Source organism: Leguminivora glycinivorella, chromosome 19 (genome assembly GCF_023078275.1).
Source record: "Leguminivora glycinivorella isolate SPB_JAAS2020 chromosome 19, LegGlyc_1.1, whole genome shotgun sequence".
NCBI lineage: Eukaryota > Metazoa > Arthropoda > Insecta > Lepidoptera > Tortricidae > Leguminivora > Leguminivora glycinivorella.
This window is the reverse complement of record NC_062989.1, coordinates 13,078,179-13,094,602: the sequence shown is the minus strand read 5'-3', so window position 1 is coordinate 13,094,602 and position 16,424 is coordinate 13,078,179. Positions and strand designations below refer to the sequence as shown.

Below are 16,424 nucleotides of genomic sequence, written 5' to 3'. Positions count from 1 at the left end.
ATGATTAGCAGTAGGGATGGGAATGGGACATGTCTATTATAGACAATGGTACCGGTACCAGTACTGTGGTGAATTTGTTTTGCAACAAATTATAATATTATAATTAAATTATAATAAGGCCTAGTTACCCTTCGGGTTGGAAGGTCAGATGGCAGTCGCTTTCATAAAACTAGTGCCTACGCCAAATCTTGGTAGTAGTTTCCAAAGCGGACCCCAGGCTCCCATGAGCCGTGGCGAATGCCGATGCCGGGATAACGCAAGGAGGATGATAATTGTGATAGCATCTCAATAAAAATCATTCTAGTAACTTTTAACTAAACTGTGCATTTTTACTTACATTTACTAAGTTAAATAACCAACTAAATATTCTAAACTAATCAATGAACTAAATACCACTACAGACTACAGATTCTAGATAATTATTCACTATTACAAATCTGCTTTCTTTTATATTTCATAAAATGGTAGCACATGGTACGAACGGCAGTACGAAGTTCCCGCAACAGACATAAACTAACATGGCCCCATGCCTAGTCGTTTACGTGAAAGGGATAGCATATCACATTGTTAACTCGGTAAAGAGGGATGGACGCGCCTCGGCGCCGCTCAGCACAACCATATTGACCAGTATAAATGAACTCCGCGGACAATAAACAATATTCAACAAAATAATTAATTTGACTTAACTGTGGAATGTTATTCCATCTTTTTTACATGTAGAAGTGTTAGAAGACTTGCCACACCACTTTATGCTGTAAGAGACCATTGTTTGCAACCAAAATTGATTATTTAAGATTTTTCCCGAGCGGACACGGACACTGTTAGCGGGTCGTATACTTGGGCGCTACTGATCGGTGTCGCACGCGTTCAAACTTTTATAAACCTGATTTGTCGTATGCTTGGTGACCGCGAGTCGCCCTGTAAGGGCCATCTTGTTGTATTGATCTGTGCTCTAATGTCAAGTAGCGCGAGCGTAGAACGCTTCGTCTGAACAAGCTTTTTTTTTTTAGGTTATGCCGCGCGCCTTCATCTCTCGACACGCTAATAGTGGATCAGCTAGGCTGTATGGCACTCGCCAGCCCCGCGGGCCCGGCGCACGACGAGATAATGCGGATGTTCACCGTCATCACCGTCGAGGCCGCCTCCGCCGCCTACCATCACACCGACGACCGCAAGCAGTACAGGTACTACTATTACATAAATTACATTACTGTTTTATAGGTTATATACTGAGAAAAACTATATTCATAGTGGACCAGCTTGTATGATACGTGACGAGATAATGAGGATGTTCACCGTCATCACCGTCGAGGCCGCCTCCGCCGCCTACCATCACACTGACGATCGCAAGCAGTACAGGTACGACTACATATTACTGTTTTATAGGTTATATACTGAGATAAACCGTACTAATAGTGGACCAGCTAGGTTGTATGGCACTCGCCAGCCCCGCGGGCCCGGCACACGACGAGATAATGAGGATGTTCACCGTCATCACCGTTGAGGCCGCCTCCGCCGCCTACCATGACACTGACGACCGCAAGCAGTACAGGTACGACTAAACGACTATATTATGTCAGTTTTTAGGTTATATACTGAGATAAACCGTACTAATAGTGGATCATCTAGGCTGTAAGGCACTCGCCAGCCCCGCGGGCCCGGCACACGACGAGATAATGAGGATGTTCACCGTCATCACCGTAGAGGCCGCCTCCGCCGCCTTCCATCACCGGTCGGTGCAAGTAGTACAGGTATGACTGTTTTCATCACAAGACACGCTAATAGTGGACTAATTTGAGTTCTTACCGAATGAGAAGCAATAATAGGTTTTTGAAGTTTCATCATAGATACAAGCTTTTATCGCTGTCTGCTTTTTTATACTCATCGAGAGAATTCTAGCAACCTTACAAATAATTTGCCTTATAAACCTCCCATGGTCATTTCTTGTATTTATCATCAGAAGAGCCCCCATATTCTATCCATATCAATATCACATATCAAGAATTTTCATCCAATTAGAAATCGACAAATGGGTCCAATTTTGTTTCCATGATTCACCTAACAAGGTGGCTAATTAGTTGAAAACTTGCAATAAAAAATACTACACATATTAATTTTTATGCATGTTTAATATTATAAGAATACAGAATACATACATTATGTTATTTATGGTCAACTTTATTTCTCGACAAATCATTTTTAGTAATGGAAGAGGTGATAAGACTGATAAGTCTAAGCAAAAAAAAAATCTTTAATTTGATACCAACAGTTCAAGAAAAGTGGTTTACAAGTTGCTCTCAATGGTTGTTTTGATCCAATCCAAGTACTCAGAAACTCTTGTGTAGACTCCAGGATAGATGGCGCACTTTTCGCCAAAGGAAACTATGCCGACTTGTGTGCCTTTGTACGTTAAGGGACCGCCGCTGTCACCCTGTAAAATGAAATATAGTGGATAACATACCTAGGTCAGCTAAGTAAAAAATATCTCAGATCACATGTAATTGTCGGCTGAGGCAGAATCGAGGTCTACAAACATGCGATCTGAGGCTTTCTTATTTTGGTGGTCAAGGTGTGTATACTATTTTTCTGTTACGGAGCCGGGATGCTGTAGGTAACTTCGTTTAGCGCAGTGACCTGAAATTTGACGCTTTCCTACCGGAGGACAGAAAAATATATTTTAAATCTGCTAATATAATGTTTGGAGTTGCTATATGGAGTACTTTAGAGGCTTGAATTTTCCATTTGATTGTATTTAAAAAAACTTTGTTTCAATGGCATATTTGAGCGATTTTTATGCTAAGAAAGTCGATCTGTTGTGTAAGGACAACTACAAATTAGAAGTAGCCATACATAACCGTCCAAACATTACTCTGATGAGTTTTGTAATTGCTGAGATCAATCGAAATCCCTACCTTTAACATTTAAGGCTCATTTAGACGCGCGAACTAGCATGCGTTTTAGAATACATTGATGTTACATCGAATCCGAAGACCTATACTATAGCATATGTCGTCGTTTAGCCCAAGCACAGTATAATAAAGAGTACTATCGTACAGTATAGCCACTCCCGCTGAAAGTGCCGCCCGCCTACTCTCGGTTACTTCACAGTAACCGCCTGTCAAAAACGCGACCAGTCGACCTGTCATATTTCACTCATACAAGCATACTCACCTACACGTACGCAGTGAATGCGTACTCACCTACACGAGCTTAGACTGTGTGCTAGGAACGCGCCTCTTTCATATATTTGATCGCCAGTGTCCGGGTTGTGGCACAAGCACAGAACACCCCACTAGAAGCCTAATGCAAGCGATATTGTTCGAGACGCAAATCACCAATCCTTGCGGGGTGAGGCGGGAGCGCACGGTGCTGCCATTGGTCGTTTCAAATAATGGCGCGCCTTTACGCTTAGCCGTAGGGATGAGAATGGGACATGTCTAATGGTACCGGTACCAGTACTGTGGTGAATTTGTTTTGCAACAAATTATAATATTATAGCAGTTTATCTAACTTATTTATATTTCTTTAGTTATAAAGTATTATTTCTACAAGTAATGGTAAGAAATGCGCAAGTTAGGCGTTTTTGCAAGCTTTTATTTAACTTGCAATGTTAGTATATTCGGGTGAAATCATGCGACTTTTAAAGCAGATATTTTTAACCGATTGAGCTGAAATTTTGCAGACATAATTGTGTAAATCACGTGACGATGCAACGTTATGGTATCATGGAGCTGATCTGCTGATGGAACAGAAACGTGGCCATAGATTAAATTTCATATCTGGCCTAGTTACCCTTCGGGTTGGAAGGTCAGATGGCAGTCGCTTTCGTAAAACTAGTGCCTACGTCAAATCTTGGGATTAGTTGCCAAAGCGGACCCCAGGCTCCCATGAGCCGTGGCGAATGCCGATGCCGGAATAACGCAAGGAGGATGATGATTGTGATAGCACCTCAATAAAAATCATTCTACTAACTAATAACTAAACTGTGCATTTTTACTTACGTTTACTAAGTTAAATTACCATCTAAATATTCTAAACTAATCAATCAACTAAATAACACTACAGACTCTACAGATTATAGATAATTATTCACAATCACAAATCTGCTTTCTTTTATATTTCATAAAATGGTAGCACATGGTACAAACGGTAGTACGAAGTTCCCGCAACAGACATAAACTAACATGGCCCCATCCCTAGTCGTTTAAATAGGATAGCATATCGCATTGTTAACTAGGCAAAAAGGGATGGACGCGCCTCGGCGCCGCTCAGTACAACCATATTGACCAGTATAAATGAACTCCGCGGATAATAAACAATATTCAACAAAATAATTAATTTGACTTAACTGTGGAATGTTATTCCATCTTTTTTATATGTGGAAGTGTTAGAAGACTTGCCACACCACTTATGCTGCAAGAGACCATTGTTTGCAACCAAATTTAATTATTTAAGATTTTTTCCCGAGCGGACACGAACACTGTTAGCGGGTCGTATACTTGGGCGCTACTGATCGGTGTCGCGCGCGTTCAAACTTTTATACACCTGTTAGACGCGCACCTGGCTCACTACACAACGTCACGACTACGTCATCGAGATACGTCACAGCGTCGCATCATCAACACTGCATCACGCCTGCGTATGCGCCGCACGTCACCATGATGTCACCCCGCGCCCGCGCATCGCATCTTCGATATTGGGCAATTGGTCCAACTGTGTTAATAAAACGGAAGTGCAAGCTCACTCTGAGCCTTTTTGACACCTAACATCGGGTCTTAGGACAACTCGTTAGATTAAGTTATAAATGTAATCTTTAATATTTTAATTAAATCTCTTATATCCGACGCAATCTTGTAATTTATCTCCTCCACTGCTGCCTCCCTATATAATTGGCGCAGTCGTGAGTCGAGTCGATTCGGTACGCGAAATCTAGCATCGATATCCCGTCCAGAGCACGAATCTACGTGTATATCGACTCTACCTCTACAAAGAACCGAGCAGCACAGACGAGGAGATCTATCTACAGTTGGCGCTTGAATACCTCTAGAGAAGAAGGAAACGTGAAATGTGGTGGTGAGTACACATAGGGTTTGGTTGCATTCCTGTGTATTTCCCCCTTTTCCGAAATTCTTCGTCCATCTTCCGCCTTTTCTAGAGATAGAGATTTCAGTGCATCGAGCACATTGATTTATTTATGAACTTAGATAGTAGGCTTCGGCGCATCGAGCGTATTGATTTATTTAGGAATTTAGATAGGATTATAGAAGAAGACGAAATGGCAAACAATGATTTTAATGACATTTTTAAAGCCCTTAAGGTTGTTCCAGAATTTGATGGAAACCCTAATGTTTTAGTTAGATTTATAAATATATGCGATCAGATAATTGCTAGGTATGTGAGAGCAGAGGCTGGAAATGAATTAAATAATTTGTCAGTCTTAAATGGGCTATTAAATAAAATCACAGGTTCCGCAGCGAGAACCCTAACAAATAACGGAATTCCCAGCACCTGGGCAGGGATTAGAGATTCCTTAATAAATAACTTTTCCGATCGCAGAGATGAAACAGCACTATATACAGATTTATCTATGATGACGCAAGGTAGGGACACACCACAGGTGTTTTACGAGAAATGTCAGCACATGCTTTGTACGATAGTGACTTATGTCCAATTGCACGAAAATATAGAAACCACTATAACAGCAAAAAGAGATTTGTACAAAAAGCTCACATTAGAAACATACCTGAGAGGTCTAGCTGAACCTCTTGGATCTCGATTGAGATGCATGAAACCCGACTCTATGGAACAAGCCCTCGAATTTGCACAAAAAGAACTTAACGTCATTTATTTACAAAATAAAAATAAAAACTACGAAATTGCGCAGAAATCTTACCCTACTAACAAAAAACACAGCTTTTCACCGAATGCTAATACTTATCCAATTAACTATAATCAGCCGCAGTATCAAAATCAGCAGCAGCAGCAGCAGCAGCATCAACCTAATAATAACACCTATCAATTTAGACCTTCCACTAATAATACTAACCCACAGCAAGCTGGCCCGTCTAGGACCCAGCAAATGCTCCGAGCGTTACCTCGCTCAAATATGTCTACAGGATTTAGGATTCCGCAGAGAACACAAGTTCAGCAGCAAAATAATACTCAACCAATGAGCGGTGTAAGCCACCCCGTAGCTCGCACTCTAGCCCCAACTAGAAACAACTGGAATCAACCCTCTCGTAATAACAATACAGCCGAGACGAACATGCACGAATTACAATCTTACTATGACTACGACTATGACAATAACTATGAGTGTCAACCACCAGAACAATTTTTGCCATCGGCAGGAAATTTTGAAATAGAACAACCGCAAGAATTTGACCCCCATTCCGATAGTATAAATGACTCGATTTTTTGCCAGGATCTTGTGAAAAACTCACCAAGATAGAAATTAATATTCAAAATCAACAACAGTTACCTTACATACAGATACGGAACCCTCCTCTTAAAATACTGATCGATACGGGCGCAAATAAAAGTTTCCTCAGCCCCAAAGCCGTCAAACAATTTTACGCTCAATACTCATTACAATACGATCCATTTATTGTTACCAACGTACATGCTTCAACTATCCACAAACACTCAGTAACAATACCTTCTTTCCCGGAACTTAACAATGGCGAACCATTGAAGTTATTTGTGTACAAATTTCATGATTATTTTGATGGTCTTATTGGATCCGATTTACTTGATTTGTGGCAAGCTGATATAAGCTACAGAACCCGTCAGTTGATAACCCCATTGTCTACCAACCCTATACATATGTATACATCCGGAAATGTCAATTTACTCGAAACAATAATACCGGCTAATTCGTCACAATTAATTGAAGTACCAGTAAACATAACAAATGGTGATATATTCGTGGAACAACAGGTACATTGCAATTGCATCGTAAGTAATTGCATAATTACTGCAAACAATAACATAAGTACAGTCGAAATTTGCAATAATTTCTCACGCGATATGATATTCACGCTAACTCAGCCGATTAGCGTTGAGTTATTCAATTCGGAGACTGAGTGCTACCGTAGCGGTGACTCACAACAATTCTCACGTGTCGACCATGTACTCTCCCGATTGCGCACAGATCATTTAAATACAGAAGAGACAGCTAATTTAAAACGACTTTGCACTAAATATGCCGACGTTTTTTATGTTGAAGATGAACCACTCACGTTTACTAATCAGATAAAGCACAGAATAAAAACAACCGATGAAATACCTATTTATGCGAAGACATATAGATACCCACAAATCCATAGGCAGGAAGTTAAATCTCAAATTGCAAAAATGTTAGAACAGGGAATAATTCGACCATCGACATCAGCCTGGAGTGCACCTATCTGGGTCGTTCCGAAAAAAACAGACGCTTCTGGTAAAATTAAATGGAGATTAGTTGTGGATTTTCGAAAACTAAACGCCAAAACTATAGACGACAAATATCCTATCCCCAACATAAACGATATATTGGACAAATTGGGTAAATGCCAATACTTTTCAACTTTAGATTTAGCCAGTGGGTTTTACCAAGTAGAGATGCACCCTGAAGACATTCACAAAACCGGTTTTAATGTAGAAAACGGGCACTATGAATTTCTTAGAATGCCAATGGGAACAAAAAACGCTCCATCAACATTCCAGCGCGTAATGGACAATGTTCTACAAGGCCTACAAAATTCCATATGTCTAGTTTACCTGGACGACATTTTAGTCTTTTCCACTTCCCTCCAAGAGCATATTAACAATCTAGAAAAAATATTTCAAAGATTACGCGAATCTAATTTCAAAATTCAAATGGATAAATCCGAATTTATGAAACAGGAAACCCCGTATCTAGGACACATCATTACCCCCAACGGTGTTAAACCGAACCCTGACAAAATCTCAGCAATTGAAAAATACCCCTTACCACAAACAACGAAACAAATTAAACAGTTTCTAGGTTTACTTGGCTATTACAGGAAATTCATACCAGATTTCGCTCGCATAACGAAACCCTTGACACAATGCTTGAAGAAAGGTGTAGGTATAAATATTAATCAGGAATACATAGAGTGCTTTGAAAAATGTAAAACTTTACTCATGAACGATCCTATTTTGATATACCCGGATTTTTCAAAGGAATTTATTCTTAGAAGTGATGCTTCTAACGTTGCGATTGGTGCCGTATTATCTCAGGGACCTTTAGGTTCGGATAAACCTATTTCATATGCATCACGCACATTAAATAGTAGCGAACAAAATTATAGCACAATCGAACGGGAATTGTTAGCAATAGTATATGCAACCCGCTATTTTCGCCCATATCTATTTGGCCGTAAGTTCAAAATAGTAACAGATCACAAACCTTTGCAATGGATGATGAATCTGAAAGAACCGAATGCAAGAATAACCCGATGGAGTTTACAACTCTCAGAATATGATTTTACCGTAATATATAAAAAAGGCAAGTCAAATACAAACGCGGACGCCTTATCACGTATAGAGATACATAATGAAGTTAGCTCCATTATACCAAATTCACCCGAAATACCTAATGTCCATGAACTAGGAAGCAGATCAACTGAGACAAACCACACAAGTGATGAGAGCCCCATCTTAGAAATTCCAATTTCCGATGAACCACTAAATAAATTTACGAAGCAAATAGTCATCCGTATTCTTGACCGTAAACCACGTATATCCGATACTGTTACAAAACCATTTGAGACACATTCGAAAACATATATCGAAATCTATGAAGGGAATTTAGAACAAGAATTAGTCACCTCAATTAAAAAACATGTAAACCCCAAACACCGCACCGCAATATTAGTCCAACCTTTAGAAAAAATGTACGCTATAGTCCCTATAATTCAAAAAACCTTTAAAAATTCATCCATGAAATTAATATTAGTAAAATCAGAAATCGAAAACATTAACAGTTACGAAAGACAACAAGAAATTATCCGGAACTACCACGAAGGTAAAACAAACCACCGTGGTATAAATGAGTCATACTTAGCATTATCACATAAATACTTCTGGCCGAAAATGCGCGAGAGCATTTCCAAGTACATAAATGAGTGTATTGTTTGCGGACAAGCAAAATACGAACGTAATCCAATTCATCCACAATTCCAGGTAGTGCCACCTGCAAGCAAACCTTTCGAAATCATTCACGCTGACACTTTGACTGTTGAAAATATTAAATATTTGACAATTATAGACTCTTTTACCAAATATGCCCAAGCATATCGATTACCAGATGGTACTGCACCCAGTATAGTTAAAGCTCTATTAAACTATTGTACGCACCATGGCTTACCTTTGACTTTAATAACAGACCAAGGCACCGAGTTCTCAAACCAGTTACTAGCCGAATTCTTAAGAGTTCACAAAGTAAACCACCATAAAATCGCAGCTAACGCACCAAACGAAAACGGATTAATAGAAAAATTCCACTCGACTATACTAGAACATTTAAGAATATTGAAGTTAAAAAACCGGGACCAACATTCTAAACATTTAATTCCGTACGCTTTGCTAGCATACAACAGTTCAATACACAGTTTAACAAAATGTAGGCCCTTTGATTTAATTACCGGACATTTTGACCCAAGAGACCCGATAGACATAGACACAACGGAACTGCTAATACAAAACTACATCAACGACCACCGAAACAAAATGAAAACTGTATACGATCTTGTACATGACACTTCCTTAACCCAGAGAGAATCTAACATGGAGAGATTAAACAAAAATAGAGACCCGATAATAGATTACTCCCCCGACCAAGAAATATATATACGAAATCCTGCAGCGGATAGACAAAAGTTAGCCCCTAGATATACTCACGACAAGGTCACAGAAAACTTACCTGTTCATATATACACTTCAAAAAAGCGAGGCCTTGTCCCAAAGTCCCGATTAAAAAAAGTACGTAAATCTCAATTGTTACAGGCCCCTGTTACTGACGTGGACATGCATCAACCTGGCCCTAGCTCAAGAGATCCGACTTGAAAGCTACGATAATGGACCCGGACTAGTACCATTCAAAATGGGACCCACTAAAGTTGTATCCCATTTTCACACATTTTTACAAAATATCAATCTCGACAATTTTCGCGACAACATTGACTTAATTAGAGCCCAACTCACTAATGCAAGTAACTCCTTAACAAATAATACTTTTAATTTATTTAAATTTCACATAAAATATTTGTATGCTAAGCTTGAAAAGGCTTCGGCGCAGTTGAGTACTTTTTCTAGCAAAAGGGTTCGTCGAGGGCTCATCAATCCATTAGGTTCAGTTATAAAAAGTATAAGTGGCAATTTAGATTATAATGATGCCATAAAGTATGATCATGCTATTAAAATGCTCAAAAGTAACGAAGGAAAAATATCTAAAAACTTTAATGAGCACATAAGCTTATGTAAAAATTGGATCCTCGAACAAAAGAAAATCTTATCTACGTTATCTAGTAATCATCAGATTCTAAATAACGAACTACTAAATTTGAAAAACAGTACCATTAAATCATTCAAATCACTACACTTAACGCAATTGTTCAGCATTATTAATGAAAATGTCAACGACTTGTATTTAGAGTTATTACGTATAGAAAACATACTAGCTTCTTTTCTTACTATTCATACTATTTCATACTATTTTCTTTTCTTTTTTTTTTTTTTTTTTTTTTTTTTCTTCTTTTTTTAGCTAGCTAGCTTTTCGTATGCTTGGTGACCGCGAGTCGCCCTGTAAGGGCCGTCTTGTTGGGTTGGTCTGTGGGCACAAGAGACAAACCGTTGACGCTACGTGGCGATCGAATCGAAACGCAGTCTGGCTCTGTCGTGCCACTATACGCTCACGAAGCGTAAGCGATTATGACGTTACCTAGGGCACACCTCGTACACTGACGATCAAATATTTGAAAGAGGCGCGTTCCTAGCACACATTCTAAGCTCGTGTACGTGAACGCGTGCCATGCTTGTATGAGTGAAATATGACAGATTGATTGTTCGCATTTTTGACAGGCGGTAACTGTGAGGTAACCGAGAGGGGGTGGGCAGCGCTTTTAGAGGGGAGCGGGAGTGGCCATACTGTACGATAGTATTACTCTTTATTATACTGTGCCTAGGGTGTATTCAAGTCAAGAGAGAATAGGCTATTACTGAACCAGTGAGTTCGGCGTTGTCGTCACTTACATCGGGTTCAACTAAGGTCAATCACTGGTCAGTTTGTAATAAAAAAATCTAGGTATTCAGACTTTACCTGGCAGGAGTCGTGGCCTTTAGATCCAGCGCACATATGCTTTTCAGTAAGCCCCGCAAAGTCCGAGAAGGCCTCCTTGCAACATTCGTTAGACACGATCGGTACTATAGTCTGGCGCAGCTCATTCTCCAATCCTGTACTATTCTGTTTTAAAAAAAAAAACAGTTTGAAGCTGTTAATAAATCACATTGTGCAAAAAATATGAGATTTAGAGAGGAAACCCTTCTGGGCGAGGGCCTCGCTCCATTGTAAGCCACGTCTTCGCCTCGGCCATGGAAAGCTCATTTTGAATCGAAAAAAGGGAGTTATTATAAGTCATCTGTTTATTAGTATAGTAATTCCAGTAAATAATATACTTACTCCTATGTCACCCCATCCGGTAACATTGACCAGAGTACCAGGTTCCAACTCGAAATCTGCATCGGGCAGCTTTACTTTAGCTACCTGAAATAAATGTGAATTATGTACGTCAATACGTAAATACGTATGTATAGTCGCCATAAGATATATCGGAGCTGCGAAAGTGTTCAAGATTCTCTGAATAAGCACTGTAACGCCTTTTGAAAAGAGGTGTCTTCATTGATAATGCAAAAATTGGGAGAATCCTCCCAAAGCCCAAATCTCCACCATCTGCCAAGGCTATTTGATAATCTCGACGGAATGAAGCTTAAGATCGTTACTGATCACATTGCTCTGAAATGACTGATCACCCTTGATAATCCAACTAGAATTATTTGGTCTTATTGACATTTAAAAGAAGGCGTTTCATGATGGTTTGTCTGGTAAGAGTGGTAAGCTTTATGTCCCTTCACATCATCTTCCTTCGCTTGTTCGATGGCGACTGTACATATCGTCACTAATTTGAAAAAATCTCGTATCTAACGCTGCTCCTCAAAGTTAAAACGCAGTATGTCTATATGCATTCCATACATACTTACTACAATTTTCTTTTCATTGACAGACGAAGATACAAGTTTTTTTTTAAAGTTGTGACGATATGTCATGTCCATGTCATGTGAGTCATGCAGTGAGATGTATCAAAATAACTGAAAATCACGCAAATGAATATATTTCTAAGTGTACCTTGCAACCAAACGGTACTGGCTCCTTAAGTTTTAACAGAGCGATGTCGTTCTCTATAGTCATGTTAGAAAAGCTGAACTCCTCGTGGTTGAACTCCTGTTCCACATCAATGAAGACGCCTCCGGTGTTCAGCCGGTCGGAGCCGATGAGAACCCTTTTTGTTGCGTTTTCTTGCCTGGGAATTATAAATAGTACATCAGCTTGCGTGGATCTATGTATGGTGGTCATAACACACGGGTATTTCCATCTGGCTAGGATATTTAAAACAAATAAGTTTTTTCGCACAAAAATTTCAGTTTTGGCACAAGTTTTTATCGCCGACTGTACTTTTCTTTCAACAGTCTTCTACTGCTCTCCGAGACGTTTTTAAAAACCACTAACTCGATAAGGATACGACATTTCGTTACAGAGTTCCTATGGCCATTTTTCTGCTCCATCATCAGATCAGCGTGACCATTGTCACATATGTGTGCAAAATTTCAGCTCAGTCGGAAACCGGGGAGTGGGTCAAATTTAACTTGTTTATTGTTTATTTATTCAACCAACTTACATTTACAGCATAGTGCTAAACATGAAAGTTATAGGTCATAATATCACTAATTAAAATTAATTCAATACAATTCAAATTCATATTTAAAATTACAATCAAAATTAAAATAAATAGTATACAATTATTCAATGTTTTACTTGTCAACTTAACAATAATAATAGTTGCAGGTCTGAATAATCGCTGCACATTAACTCATAATCGTAACATTTAATTAGCACTGTATTGTGGTAGGCGTGTGGATCGATTCGAGATAACGAGAAGCTGTGGCCAGAAATCTCGACTCCGTGTGCGAAAACAGGTCTAATGTCGGATCATAGAGGAGAGTATTGTTGACGAGATTTAAGGCCACGTACACGGGAGAATTGCTCAAGTTGTTTTCGGCGTTGGCGACCTGGAATAGCGGCCGTTGGCGTGGACGGAGGGTACCTCTTATGTGTAGCGGTACTTTAAACGATATATATTGTAACAACGAAGGATTATATATAGTGCCTCGTAGCAGCCTGAAGAAATATTTGATTACCGCAATCCGTCTACGCATTTCAAGGCTTTGGTAAGATACCATTCCTAGCACAAACAGGGTCGGGTATAAGTAAGGGTAGAAACCATGAATTTTATAGTATAGGTAACGGACAAATGACTTTTGAACTCTTTCGATTAAGGTAACATGTTTTTGATAGTGTGGATTCCATACTATGCAGTTACTTTCTAGCACACTGCGGACATAGGCATTGTAAAGTAGCGAAATGACATTGTGACTATTGAAATGTTTTGACTGCCTTAAGACAAAACCAAGAGACTTACGCGCTTTGTTACAAATCTGTACAATGTTTTGATCGAATTTTAGCTGTGTATCAAAGCACGTGCCTAAGTCACGCATAGTTTGAATATTTTGCAGCACCTTGCCATTTTACGTGTATAACCGAGAGTTGGTTAATGATGTCTTTGAGTATGACATGCTTGCACATTTAGCAGTATTGAGGTGTAGACTATTATTTAAACCCCACCGATAAACGGCGTCAATGTCCGATTGCAGTTTGCTGGCATCAGAGTCAACCTGGATTGGTTTAGCTAATTTGACATCATCAGCAAACATCAGAACAGTAGAGTACTTGACGACTTCGGGCAGGTCATTAATTGTGATTAAAAATAAGAGGGGGCCAAGCCTGCTGCCCTGCCCTATACCCGACGTCACTGGGTATTCCAAAGAATCAGCTTTATTATAGGTGACATACTGGGTACGGCCAGATAAGTAGTCAGCAAAGAATGCTAACAACATTCTCGAGAAACCTGCTTTCGCCATTTTTTGTAATAGAATGTCACAGTTTATCCGGTCAAAGGCCTTTTGGAAGTCAAGGTAAACCACATCAACTTGCTTTCTATCTTAGCTTATAACTTGCAAGATTTGATTACACAGCGTTGTCTGTGGGCAACGGGACAGGTGAAAGTAAATAAAAGCTTGTAAAAATGCTTACTGTATCCAGTCGATGAAGTAAGTACAATGGGCAGCAGTCAATATAAAGCGCTCATGTATAATGGAACCACCGCAGAACGCCTGGTAGTCTTCATCCTCGGGCTTGTAGTACAATGCCACGATGAAAGGAGCGTCTTCAATGGTCACTGTGTGACCGCCGATTATCTCCAGGTTGTGGTTGGTGCAGTTGTCCGTTTTATACAGAGCTGGAAGTTTGTAATTTGTAATAACAAACCGTTTTACAAATTCTAAGTTTCTAGATAATATTGTTAGATTAGGGTCTTTCAAACATATCGACTTGGAAACGGCTTTTGCCGACCAAAAATCGTTCGTTAATATGAACATGCGTACGGATGCGTTCAGCGACGACGACGCGTAAGCGTCTTCATACTAACGAGCAATTTTTGGGTCGGATACCGCGTCGATAGGTTTGGGGAAACCCTTAGTTAGTCGCTTCCGCGACGAATGCCAGTGCAACCTGGCCGAAACGTTGGGAAAAAAGGTAAACTAATGTTAATTAATCGCGTGCGACCTGTATGTGACTTTAAATATGTGTACAAAGCGCGAGAACTTAAAGTGTTATAAACCCTTAGTTTTCAAAGCGAACCCCAGGTTTCCATGAGCAGTAGCGAATGCCTGGATAACGCAATGAGGATGATGATTGCCAGACTAAAGACAGATTTACCATTAGGAGTAGTAGCTTAGCGTGGTATGGGCATGTATTAGGATAGGTGAATCTCAAATAGGCGAGGGCGAAGGGAAAATCTAAACAATGATGGATGGACTGTGTATACGGATATGAGAAAGAAAGCAGTCAGTGCTGAGATGAACACACAGAAGGGAAGAAAAATACTACTATTTACCGATCACATATTTGACATTATTATAACTAAGATAACGTAGGATAAGGGTACCTAGGAGGAAGATCACCGGTTTGCTAAAAAATATTGTCATAACAGTTATTTTCAAAATAGAGTGCAGAAGTGGGACATTTATCGCCAAATTTTTATTTATTTTATATTTAATTGACTTGTTACCTGCGCTAGATACGACTTGAATAAATGCCGCAATAGCTAAAAAATACACTGGCTGGAGACCCATGGCGAATGTGCTTATGCGTCGAAATAACTTTTATTAATGTTAGGATATCAGTACAGTTACAACATTTATTAATTTAATTAAGGATAATCTAATCATTATCAATGCGAAACTAATGCAGGAATAATGAATGAAATAACTAATTGGACTGACACAATTTTTTTAATAAGTAGGTATGTCAGTGATTTCGTCCGCGTTTAAATTAGGGCAATGGGATTAATGCTGAAATCTGATCATGTGATTTTTTTTTGTATGAGTATGTGTCATAGAGGAATAAGTAAGAAAGAGTTATAACTCCATACATCAGTAAATTTGAGTTTAACCGTAACTAAGGATTACGTGATCATTATCTAGACCCCCCCCCCACATCATCAAAATAAAGCAAAGCAAATAAACCCCACCCCTCTATAGTGCTTACGTAATACTTGAACGGCCCCAAAGCTCAGCCCACAGCCACTAGTATGTAATAAATTATATTTTTGACTAAAGGGATCCATAGAACTATTTCTATTTTTTTAGCTTCAAAATACTTTTATATTCAAACTACCAAGGTGACATACATGATTTTGACTAATTTGAAATCCTTAAAGTGTGGCAATTCATTTGATACCCATCACTCCGTAACTTGAAAGTACATGTTTGTTTTTTGCCGTCCCAAAGTTTAACAGTTGTCGTTTTTTTCACTTTGGAATATTTGAATTAAAAAAAAAGAACTATTGGACATACATACATACATACATACATACAATCACGCCTGTATCCCATAAAGGGGTAGGCAGAACACATGAAACTACTAAAGCTTCAGTGCCACTCTTGGCAAATAAGGGGTTGAAAGAAAACGAAACTGTGACATTGCAGTGACAGGTTGCCAGCCTCACTATTGGACATACAAACATAAT

At 39.2% G+C, this 16,424-nt stretch overlaps 2 protein-coding genes across 6 annotated transcripts in view; one reads left to right on the top strand and one right to left on the bottom strand.

The window, feature by feature from the left end:
• LOC125236279 (phosphatidylinositol 4-kinase alpha) overlaps window positions 1–16,424 on the top strand; it is a 72,421-nt gene that overhangs the window by 16,563 nt on the left and 39,434 nt on the right. For all 5 annotated transcript variants that reach the window (XM_048143006.1, XM_048143004.1, XM_048143005.1 and 2 more), the window contains one exon: window positions 1,011–1,184. In XM_048143006.1, coding sequence (XP_047998963.1) covers window positions 1,011–1,184 — 174 coding nt within the window. The remainder of the gene's footprint in view (window positions 1–1,010; window positions 1,185–16,424) is intronic.
• LOC125236281 (trypsin 5G1-like) lies at window positions 2,111–15,569 on the bottom strand. The gene is made up of 6 exons (XM_048143008.1): window positions 15,465–15,569; window positions 14,429–14,633; window positions 12,407–12,581; window positions 11,684–11,767; window positions 11,324–11,467; window positions 2,111–2,431 (listed from the first exon to the last, which is right to left on the bottom strand). The coding sequence occupies exons 1-6, from the start codon at window positions 15,526–15,528 to the stop codon at window positions 2,285–2,287; spliced, it is 819 nt and encodes a 272-aa protein (XP_047998965.1). The 5' UTR covers window positions 15,529–15,569; the 3' UTR covers window positions 2,111–2,284.

Bases quoted from the DNA above. Each gene is read 5' to 3' on its own strand.
- LOC125236281 (XM_048143008.1), bottom strand. From the start codon at position 15,528: ATGGGTCTCCAGCCAGTGTATTTTTTAGCTATTGCGGCATTTATTCAA. The intron at 11,468-11,683 runs GTAAGTATATTA...TTTTTAAAACAG, and splicing joins CCGGATGGGGTGACATAGGA to AATAGTACAGGATTGGAGAA. The intron at 2,432-11,323 runs GTAAAGTCTGAA...TTCATTTTACAG, and splicing joins AAGGCCACGACTCCTGCCAG to GGTGACAGCGGCGGTCCCTT.